Here is a 12217-nt window from a genome sequence, read left to right as displayed (position 1 = left end):
ATGATTGGCAATATCAGCTGGTTTTGTTATTGTTCTGCCGTCACCCTCCACACTAGATGGGCATGATGAGATAGATGTACCAAGTAAGCCCTTTACTGTATTCCATACTTTTTTAGAATAATTTTTACAATCAATAAAAGCATTGTTTTAAAATAACGTTTTTTTTCTTACGATCAATTTAACTGCATAATTATGTGGTGTCCTATAATTCTGTTAGCCAAATCTAAACTGGAAATTGATTAACACTTTTGCCATATTTTTGGAGAAAATGCCTCACCCAATCCATGGAAATGGACAAGCCCCAACTGTACTCTTTCTTACTGGGGCATGATGGTCCGTTACCTCAGTGAGCAAATCAATAAAACATCCTGAAGTGTGATTTAAATCATCCTCTAGATAAATCAGCTCCCAAGGTACAGCAGCCAAATAATTTTGAAATAGATTATGACCAAAATCCTAGGGGGTTTCTTTGGAACCTTGGTGTTCATGGTTATGGTCACAATATTATGGTCTGTCCAGCCCACTGGCATTGATCTGGCTTTTAAGGATCGGACCCTTTTTTTCAATTTTCACCTAAAATGACATACCCAAATCTAAATGCCTGTAGCTCAGGCCCTGAAGCAAGGATATGCATATTCTTGGTTAATCATTGCAATGGTATATTACAGAAGATCAGATCAACGCACATGTCCGAACGGTGACCTAACTTAGTTCATGATCTAATAGTATCATTAACCATTTGTTTCAAACCACAGCTCTCGGGATATCTCATTAATTTAGTTCTATTTGAATTATTATGATCCTTCCAATTTATATTGATATCACCCAAGATAAATACATCTCTGTTACTATCTGTGGCCTGGTCAAACCCAGTGCATAAGTCATCCAGATAGGACACCTTAGAGCTAGGAGGTCTAGACACACATCCTTCCAATATGGCTGCCTGGTAGATGAGCCCATATTGCCTCTATTTGACATACCTTTTAAGAGGAGGGATGACCTTAATGTTTATGATTCTGAATTGCACAGTGCTACACCCCCACCATTCCTATTCCTGTCCCTTCTCAGTAGACTATATCCATCAATATTCCTTTGCCCATCATTTACAGATGCATCCGAATGCATTTCGGTCAAAGCTAATATATGAATATTATTTATGTTGACCAAGTAAAAAAAAATGAAATGTATTTTGTTTGGAAGGCTGCATACATTAACCTGAGCTATATGCAGCCCTTTCCTTGTCAAGTGAAGATCAATAGAGCATGTATTTGTTATAGTTGAGGTTGACATGACACACTACAGCACACAAACTCAGATTTGAACATTGGATTCAAATAACCAGGGAGTTACTCTAGAGTCCCGATACAGTTTCCCATTGATGTAAAGTTTATCCATCACCAAGGAGACTCGTTGGTTCAGGCAACGCTTTTCTTTCATGATGCGATACAGTTTCTTTCTCTTTTCATTGATCTCCGTGGGGGAAGTGATCATTCATTCCAAAGTCAGTGTTTCGGAGTTCTCTGCACCACAGCTCTTTGCCATTTCCTTTTGATTAACATTTGCAAAACCTGCAATAATAGCCCGTGGCCTTTTCCCAACGGCTTCTGGGAAAAGGCCAAGGACTCTGGAGGGGACTCTGGAGAAAGTGGACATTACGCACGACATCTGTGGGCAGTTTCAGTTGAGTTGACATAATGTCCCGGACAGTGTCCTCACAGCCTGTTGTCATTCTCCGGTCCCCCTGAAAAGATGAGATTGTCCCGCATTGATGGACACTGTACATCAAGCAAGGTTTCTTTAAGTTGTTTGTTCCCCTTTGGCACCACCTCCACCATGAATAGAGTCTACAGTACCTTTCAGCGCCGTGTTCTCTTTCCTTAGATCATCAATCTGACGTTGGCTGAATTCTAGACTGGCACATAATGCTCTCGTAGTATATCCAAGATATCAAGTTTGGCAAGCCTTTCATTGATGAATTTCAACAAGTCAACATTCATATCCGTAAACCTCTCCCCACGCGCCCTCTTGCTTGGGGATGGTTTGATGCCATCGTTGATACCGCTTGGCCAACTTGGCTTAGGTTTGTTGATAGGGTTTGTTGTCCTTAACAGTGCTTGAATCCTCCAAAACCAGAGACATTGTTATTACAATGTCATTAGAATGTTACTTTGTTATTACAATGTTATCAAGCTCTTACTATACTGATCGTATTATTCTGTTAAGGGCCCCCCCCCCCCCCCCCCCAAAAAAAAATGTTTTAATCTTAATCATATGACAATCAACTTTTAACAGTTGAGTGTACAGAAATGTTTTTACAAATAATAATACTTAAAAAATATATTTGAGTAGAATATGCAAATTAGGCTATGTTCAGTAAAAATGCCCGTATTTGCATATCACGCAAATCTATTTTTCTGGCCACTGGATGAAGTCATTTGAAATATTTTGGTTTCATTTTGTTAAGACATTCCAGGAGAGGACTTGTCCAGAGTTGGTTTGGGGATGAGTACTTTTTTCATCTTGCTGTAAAATGCAAAAATGTACATAAAATGCATTTTTTTTGGCACATTTTTCACCAAAGAAAATGTTATCTAGATTAAAACATTTACAACATATCAACAATTCCCTCCGAGCCAGTCTGGAGAATATATCTAAGCATAACCATACAACATATGGTGAATGCAGATGCTTCTGAAGACGAAAAAATGCGGGAAGAGTCTGGCTTTCAGGAAATGGCAGTTAAAGACAAGTACGCTGAAATTAGACTACCAAATGACAAACCCATATTTAGACCCATTCACTATCTCTTTGAAGTAAGTTAATAAATATAGTCCGGTTTGAAACATTCTCTATGAAATGGGCTTTTACATTGTGCAATTCAATATAGTGAGCTTTGAAAATATTGATGCGTCCATTTTAAAGTGGTTAAAATTCATAAAAAATTTTATGACAGTAGTATGATGATAAACTAACAAAAATATACATTTGCATCCATTATATTGTTTATCATTTTTTGGAAAATACCAATGTACCAAAATACCAACAAATCTCAAAATTGATAGGTAGATGCAAACATTTCATTTCAGCCTATGGTGCCTGGCCTTATCTCTAACCCTAGCTTCATGTCTACACCCCGGCTCAACCCTAATCCTAACCCTCACCCTAGCTTCATGTCTACACCCCGGCTCAACCCTAATCCTAACCCTCACCCTAGCTTCATGTCTACACCCCGGCTCAACCCTAATCCTAACCCTCACCTTAGCTTCATGTCTACACCCCGCCTCAACCCTAACACTAAGCCTAACTTCATGTCCACACACCGGCTCAACCCTAACACTAAGCCTAACTTCATGTCCACACACCGGCTCAATCCTAACACTAAGCCTAACTTCATGTCCACACCACGGCTCAACCCTAACACTAAACCTAACTTAATGTCCACACCTCGGCTCAACCATAACCCTAACTTTAACCCTAGCTGGATGTTGCATACCAACAGAGCTCATAAAGGTGTAGTGACCCCATAAATATCGATGACTCCTGTCCCGCTAAGGTACACTGAACAGAAATATAAATGCAACATGCAACAATTTTACCGAGTTTACAGTTCATATAAAAGGAAATCAGTCAATTCATTAGATGCTGATGGATTTCACGACTGGGAATACAGACATGCATCTGTTGGTCACAGATACCAACAACTACAAAAAAGATCGGGCCGTGGATCAGAAAACCAGTCAGTATCTGGTGTGACCACCATGTCTCAAGCAGCGTAACACATCTCCTTCGCATAGACTTAATCAGGCTGTTGATTGTGGCCTGTGGAATGTTGTCCCACTCCTCTTTAACAGCTGTGCGAAGTTGCTGGATAATGGAGGGAAACAATGGGTGACATGGTGAGTATGCAGGCCATGGAAGAACTGGGACAATTTCAGCTTCCAGGAATTGTGTACAGATCCTTGCGACATGGGGCCATCATGCATTATTATGCTGAAACATGAGGTGGTGGCAGCGGATGAATGGCACGACAATGGGTCTCAGAATCTCGTCATGTATCATTGTGCGTTAAAAATTGCCATCGATAAAATGCAATTGTGTTCGTTATCTGTAGCTTATGCCTGCCCATACCATAACCCCACCGTAACACCACCACTTGCCCACATGACGCCAGTTGAAACCTGGATTCTTCTCCAGTGTGAAGAGCACACTTCTCCAGTGTGCCAGTGGCCATTGAAGGTGACCATTTGCCCACTGAAGTTGGTTACAACGCCAAACTGCTGTCAGGTCAAAACCCCGGTGAGAACGACAAGCACGCAGATGAGCTTCCCCTGAGATGGTTTCTGAAAGTTTGTGCAGAAATTCTTCGGTTGTGCAAACCCACAGTTTCATCAGCTGTCCGGATGGCTGGTCTCAGACGATCCTGCAGGTGAAGAAGCCGGATGTGGCGGACCTGGGCTGGCGTGGTTACACAAGGTCTGCAGCTGTGAGACCAAATTTGCACTGCCAAATTCTCTAAAATGACGTTGGAGGCAGCTTATGGAAGTTAACATTAAATTCTATGGCGACATTCCTGCAGTCAGCATGCCAACTGCACACTTCCTCAAAACTTGAGACATCTGTGTCATTGTGTTGTGTGACAAAACTGCACATTTTAGAGTTGCCGTTTATTGTCCCCAGCACAAGGTGCACCTGTGTAATGATCATGCTGTTTAATTAGCTTCTTGACATGCCACACCTGTCAGGTGGATGGATTATCTTGGCAAAGGAGAAATGCTCACTAACAGGGATGTAAATAATTGTGTGCACAAAACTTCAGAGAAATAAGATTTTCATGCGTATGGAACATTTCTGTGATCTTTCATTTCAGCTCATGAAACATGGGACCAACACTTTACATGTTGCGTTTATATTTGTGTTCAGTGTAGTATACCTGCTGATGGTATTGTAACTGAAATCCAACCCCTTTATATACTGTATGTGTGACTTAACTTTCCTGTTGTGGTTGTGTCTACCTGCTATGGGTGTATTAAAAGAAGTGGGACCCTGGAGGAATAAGTAACTTCCTTTTCCTGTTGTGGTGGTGTCAGAAGACATCCAGGACGCTCTTTAAACCTAAATCCAAACCTGAACCTTAACATAAATCTGATCTTAAACCTAAACTCGATGACTTACGTTTCTTGTTGTTATGGTGGCGTTGGAGGACGTTGAGGTTAAGGAACACCTCTGTGGTCAGCCTGCTGTCCCCGGGCTCGTCGGGGTTGAAGAGGGGCGAGGGCTCCAGGGGTGACAGGCTGCCACTAGACGCCCCTACAGAGTCCAGAGATGCCCCCGTGTCCCGCCGACCCCCCGCTGTGTCTACCGTCTCCACCGTCAGGTGACTTCCACTGTGGGAGGAGGAGAGTAGGGGAAAGAAAGGAGAGGAACGGAGAGAGAAAAAAGGGGGAGGAGAGCAAGTAGAGGGAGTAGAGACTAGAGTATTCTATTATCCATGTTGCAAGAAGTCTTGCAGCGCCACAAATAGAGATATTGAAACACACTCAATAAACACACAACACTAAGACTCAGAGACAACTGAAGTGCTGATCCAGAATCAGTTTAGCCTTTTAGATCATAGTGGACTGTTTGTAAATATGGGCCCTGAAGTGTACACCTACCTGAGTTTCCTGCGGAGGAGATAGTCGATGATGTCAGGATCTGTCTGGATGAGACTCATCAATACCTCCTGCTGGAGCTCTGCTGACACCTGGGGAGAGGAGGACAGGAGGGTGACACACACACGCTCGCGCCTGCTAACACGCACAGTGGTGTAAAGTGCTACCTAAAGTAGATTTTTTGTGGTATCTGCACTTTACTATTTATATTTTTGGACAACCTTTACTCCACTACATTCCCAAAGAAAATCATGTACTTTTACTCCATACATTTTCCCTGACACCCAAAAGTACTCTGTTGTTGAATGCTTAGCAGGACAGGAAAATGGTCCAATTCACACACTTATCAAAAGAACATCACTGGTCCTCCCTACTTCCTCTAATCTGGGGGACTCACTAAACACAAATGCTTTGTTTGTAAATCATGTCTGAGTGTTGGAGTGTGCTCCTGACTATCCGTACATTTTTTAACCCCCCCCCCCCCCATCCCCATCCCACACACGCCAACTACCGTGAACAGTCGCCTGTAGTTCTGTATAAGGTGAAGGGTGACGTTGATGATGGCAGCGCTGTCCTCAATGCCCATGGCGTGGGGACTCATCTCCCTGTCCCCTCCGCCCCTCTCCCCCTGCAGCAGGTTGGGACCAAAGATCACTGCCAGGTTGGTTGCTGTCATCTTGTTGCCGGAACTGCAGGTAAAGAGAGGAATGAGTTAGGGAAAGAGAGAGGTTAGGGGAAAGACCGCATATTAGGTCTACCTACTGTGTAGGCTAGTTAGTGTGAGCTACAGAAAGAGAGAGGCGTTAGGAGACAGTATATAATATAGAAAGGGTCCGGTGAGACAGAAACCGTAACAGGAGAGAGAGGGTTAAGACAACCCAAAATCTATTATGTGCTCTCCTCTTGAGAGAGCGAGAGAAGGTAACGTGTTGACGACGGACAGATAAAACAAACTGACAGAAAAAAATATGGACAGATGAACAGAATGATACAGTCCCATGACACACAAACACGGACCCCCCCCCCCCCCTCCCCCCCCCCTCCCTACCCTCCCCCACATTGGGACTAACCTCCTGGTGCTGTGGTCCTGTGGTGTCCTGTGCGTGGCTTTGTACGGTGTGTAACAGGGTGAGGAGGCGGAGCAGGGTATCACAGTTACAGGGGGGTAACAAGTAGAGCAGCTGCTGGAGGTACATTAGCTGGTCTGTCCCTCGCAGAACTGACAGAGAGAGAGAGAGAGAGAGAGAGAGAAGAGACCTTGTTGAGCATAAATTCACCTTGTAGAAAATGACAGCGGTTGCATTCGTATGGCTAGTGTGTGTCGTATGGGTCACTGTGCGCGCGCCTTACGGTTGGCGTGTAGGAAGGCAGCGTAGAGCTCTCTTGGCAGTAGAGGGTCAGGCATGTCTCTGAGGAACTCCTTCAGTAATGCCGCTACATCGTGGACACTGTGCTCCTCATCCAAACACACGTCTGTCCCTATGTCAAAGTCCTCACGCAGCTAGGTGGGGCAAACACACAACAGCACCATATCAGAACACGCACGCACACTAGAACGAGCAGACACACACTTAAAAGGCAGTGGCAACGGAGACACACAAAGAATGCACAGTTCGAGGCAGCACCCATGTGAGAGTCAGCACACACACACACACACACAAATAAGTTCACATGCACCGGCCACACACACAGTATAAGGTCAGTTTCCCATGTGACGCATTTCTTTTTAAACAGGAAATGACAGGGATCAACGGCCCTGAGTACAAAGTACACAGCTGAAGAGAAGTACACCTGCCACAACATCAACACACTGGCTAGTCCTACCGAGTAGGGATAAATAACTACTGTATGATGTGAAGGTAATGCACAATTCTGCTGTAGTTGGGCTAACGTTTGTGTAATATGGAGAGCAAATGTACATCGACACACTGGCTAGTATATAGGTCTTAACCAGGGGAGAGCTAATTGTAACGTTGAAGACATTAACATTTATGCATGGAGAGCAAAAAGACTCACCTGCCGAACTCTCTTTTTGGAACTCCCAACACGAAAGATCCCCACAGTTTGTAGACCTGTGGAGAAGGAGAGAAAGTCACTTCAGATTATTATGAAAGAGCAAGATCTCTCAATATTCTATCCCATATATTTGACACTTTATAATTGTCAGAGACATGGTGCAATGAACCACACTCGCATGATGGGTAACCTTGCTTGAGACCGGAAGACTTACGTTGGTTCCCCGAGCTAATGCCTAAGCTTTAGCTAGATGGGCTATAACAGTCACATCAGCAGACCTCTGTGTCTCACCGTGTCTCTCTATGTGGCAGCAGCACCTCTCCAACACACGGGGAACCTGTCTATAGATGGGGTTGAGGCTCAACTTGGTCTGAGTCCGCCCCCCGGCACCTGCTGCAGTCTTCTTCAGCTCCAGCTCTGCAGGGTGGGACAGCTGCAGCGCCTCCAACAGGCGGGACTGACTCTCTACAAGATCTGAGATGGAGTCCACTGACAGGCCACCCTGTTGGAGATTAAGCATTTCAAGTTCAAGTTTCAAAACCTTTAGGAGTTGATTAAAAGGGAGAGTGAAAAACAGAGGTGAGGGAAAAAGGATGAGAAAAGAGTAGGAGAGAAACAATAGTAGGAACGAAGAGAGGGAGGAGCAGAGGGAAGAGATGAGAGACAGAGGGAAGGAGAGTGGAACATTAGGGAAGTATGGATGAGAAGGAGGGAGTGAAGGAACAGAAGAACGAGGGAGTGAGAGGATAAACAGAAGGGTGATGGAGAAGGGGGTAAAAGTAAAGGGAAAGCAACATTATTGCAACAATATTTTTCCTGGCTTTCAAAAAAGATTTCCATTAGTTGATCATGTCACAAAATTCTGCCAGTTGCCGTGAAAACGTTCTTGCAAAGCTATCCAGTTAATCTTGGGATGAGTATGACATTTTTCCTGGGTAACATAATGAGGTAGATTTTATTTTAACAGAAATTCTATAAATGGAGTTTAAGTTTTCATTTTTGGGCAAAATGTTCTGGGTTTTTTCAGGGCAGTGTTCTCATGACTAATTATATGATTTATTCTGCCATTTATTTGCGTTCCCTTTGATTCCTGTTCTTCTGTGTCTCCATCTTTCCCAGTAGTGGGAGTCTTATATACAGTCGTGGCCAAAAGTTGAGAATGACACAAATATTAATTTTCATAAAGTCTGCTGCCTCAGTTTGTATGATGGCAATTTGCATATACTCCAGAATGTTATGAAGAGTGATCAGATGAATTGTAATTAATTGCAAAGTCCCTCTTTGCCATGAAAATGAACTGAATCCTAAAAAAAAACATTTCCACTGCATTTCAGCCCTGCCACAAAAGGACCAGCTGACATCATGTCATTGATTCTCTCGTTAACACAGGTGTGAGTGTTGACGAGGACAAGGCTGGAGATCACTCTGTCATGCTGACTGAGTTCGAATAACAAACTGGAAGCTTCAAAAGGAGGGTGGTGCTTGGAATCATTGTTCTTCCTCTGTCAACCATGGTTACTTGCAAGGAAACATGTGCTGTCATCATTGCATTTCACAAAAAGGCCTTCACAGGCAAGGATATTGCTGCCAGTAAGATTGCTCCTAAATCAACCATTTATCGGATCATCAAGAACTTCAAGGAGTGCGGTTCAATTGTTGTGAAGAAGGCTTCGGGGCGCCCAAGAAAGTCCAGCAAGCGCCAGGACGTCTCCTAAAGTTGATTCAGCTGCAGGATCGGGACACCACCAGTACAGAGCTTGCTCAGGAATGGCAGCAGGCAGGTGTGAGTGCATCTGCACACACAGTGAGGCGAAGACTTCTGGAGGATGGCCTGGTGTCAAGAAGGGCAGCAAAGAAGCCACTTCTCTCCAGGAAAAACATCAGGGACAGACTGAAATTCTGCAAAAGGTACAGGGTTTCGACTGCTGAGGACTGGGGTAAAGTAATTTTCTCTGATGAATCCTCTTTCCGATTGTTTGGGGCATCTGGAAAAAAGCTTGTCCGGAGAAGACAAGGTGAGCGCTACCATCAGTCCTGTGTCATGCCAACAGTAAAGCATCCTGAGACCATTCATGTGTGGAGTTGCTTCTCAGCCAAGGGAGTGGGCTCACTCACAATTTTGCCTAAGAACACAGCCATGAATAAAGAATGGTAGCTACACATCCTCCGAGAGCAACTTCTCCCAACCATCCAGGAACAGTTTGGTGACGAACAATGTCTTTTCCAGCATGAAGGCAAAGTGATAACTTGTCACGTTCGTCGTGTGAGTGAGACCAAGGTGCAGCGTGGTATGCGTACATTCTCTTTTAATGAATGAAACACAACAAAAACCAACGCCCGAAGCGTGATGCTAGACAAATTAGTGCAGACAGGCAACTTAACATAGTCAAGATCCCACAACACAAATTAGGAAAATGGCTACCTAAATATGATCCCCAATCAAAGACAAAGATAAACAGCTGTCTCTGATTGGGAACCATATCAGGCCAACATAGACATACAAAAACCCCTAGACATACAAAACCCTAGACATACAAAAACTAGAGCACACACCCTAGAGACACCCTGACCTAACCAAAATATATAGAAAAAAAGAGATATCTAAGGTCAGGGCGTGACATAACTAAGTGGCTCGGGGAACAAAACCTCAATATTTTGGGTCAGGAAACTCCCCAGACCTTAATCCCATTGAGAACTTGTGGTCAATCCTCAAGAGGCGGGTGGACAAACAAAACCCCACAAATTCTGACAAACTCCAAGCATTGATTATGCAAGAATGGGCTGCCATCAGTCAGGATGTGGCCCAGAAGTTAATTGACAGCATGCCAGGGGGTGGATTGCAGAGGTCTTGAAAAAGAAGGGTCAACACTGCAAATATTGACTCTTTGCATCAACTTCATGTAATTGTCAAGAAAAGCCTTTGACACTTATGAAATGCTTGTAATTATACTTCAGTATTCCATAGTAACATCTGACAAAAATATCTAAAGACACTGAAGCAGCAAACTTTGTGGAAATTAATATTTGTGTCATTCTCAAAACTATTGGCCACGACTGTATATATATATATATGTGTGTGTGTGTGTGCGCGTGCGTGTGTGTGTGTGTGTGTGTGTGTAACTGATTCTTTTTCATGTAACTGTAATCAGTAACGGATTACGATTACACTTTTCAAGTATATCGCCCAACGCTGTGTGTGTGTGTGTGTGTGTGTGTGTGTGTGTGTGTGTGTGTGTGTGTGTGTGTGTGTGTGTGTTCATGCGTGTGTGCGTGTATACCCAAATCACTGCAATTGCCATTTCCATCTACTCTGAATGATGAGCTGAATGAACTGCCTTCTATCTCTAAAATGTAGAATCGTTAATTAAAGATTTCCATGGAAACCTGAGTCATGCAAGCACTTAGAGTGCATCTCAATCATTGCCACAGGAAATAGGGGTGCTGCGGGTGCTGCAGCACCCCCTGATAAATCACAATTAGGTATATAATTATTTTTTTTAAACCAAATTAGTGCACTAGGCCTTTATTACTCCCGTATGAGCGCAGAACAATATTTGTCAGTAGAGTGGAGAAAAGCCTCCCCACCCCAAAACATCTTCCCGTGGACATGATCTCAATAATCTACTTCCCTTCCTCTGTTTTGATTGGAAGGTTTCTCAATATTCCAAGTAAATCTTAATAAGAAATGTAAAAAGTGTGTCAACACCAAATTATTATTCAACTCAACGTTCTTGTATCTATCTCTTAGATGTGGAAATTACAATCACACACACATCTCCCATCCACATCAATAAATCATGTATTACACATAATTCAAGTTATGCATGAGTAACCTGGTCCCAGATTTATTTGTGCTGTCTCTTATTGTCTTTGTCACATTTGGCAGCACATTCAGTACATTGCTTAGCTGGGACCGAGAGACTGAAAAACAGCTTCTATCTCAAGGCCATCAGACTGTTAAACAGCCACCACTAACATTGAGTGGCTGCTGCCAACACACTGACTCAACTCCAGCCACTTTAATAATGGGAATTGATGGGAAATGATGTAAAATATATCACTAGCCACTTTAAACAATGCTACCTAATATAATGTTTACATACCCTACATTATTCATCTCATATGTATACGTATATACTGTACTCTATATCATCTACTGCATCCTTATGTAATACATGTATCACTAGCCACTTTAACTATGCCACTTTGTTTACATACTCATCTCATATGTATATACTGCACTCAATACCATCTACTGTATCTTGCCTATGCCGCTCTGTACCATCACTCATTCATATATCTTTATGTACATATTCTTTATCCCCTTACACTTGTGTCTATAAGGTAGTAGTTTTGGAATTGTTAGCTAGATTACTTGTTGGTTATTACTGCATTGTCGGAACTAGAAGCACAAGCATTTCGCTACGCTCGCATTAACATCTGCTAACCATGTGTATGTGACAAATTTGATTTGATTGGATTTATGTTAGGTTCAGGCCCTAATTAATCGGTGCATCTCAATAGTCTCAAACATGCCTTCCTCCTCTAGT

The 12217-nt window shown here is 43.1% G+C and overlaps 1 protein-coding gene across 1 annotated transcript in view; it reads right to left on the bottom strand.

Annotated features, from left to right (window-relative positions):
* arhgap36 (Rho GTPase activating protein 36) overlaps positions 1-12217 on the bottom strand; it is an 83006-nt gene that overhangs the window by 3206 nt on the left and 67583 nt on the right. The window contains exons 6-12 of the mRNA XM_065021802.1: positions 7959-8169; positions 7668-7723; positions 7002-7152; positions 6720-6870; positions 6163-6340; positions 5655-5743; positions 5173-5384 (exon numbers count right to left, since the gene is read on the bottom strand). Of these exons, the coding sequence (XP_064877874.1) occupies positions 5173-5384; positions 5655-5743; positions 6163-6340; positions 6720-6870; positions 7002-7152; positions 7668-7723; positions 7959-8169 (1048 nt within the window). The remainder of the gene's footprint in view (positions 1-5172; positions 5385-5654; positions 5744-6162; positions 6341-6719; positions 6871-7001; positions 7153-7667; positions 7724-7958; positions 8170-12217) is intronic.

The sequence above is a fragment of the Oncorhynchus nerka genome, linkage group LG8, assembly GCF_034236695.1.
Source record: "Oncorhynchus nerka isolate Pitt River linkage group LG8, Oner_Uvic_2.0, whole genome shotgun sequence".
Lineage (NCBI taxonomy): Eukaryota > Metazoa > Chordata > Actinopteri > Salmoniformes > Salmonidae > Oncorhynchus > Oncorhynchus nerka.
Note: the sequence above shows the minus strand (reverse complement) of the source record. Positions and strands in the feature narration are given on the sequence as shown.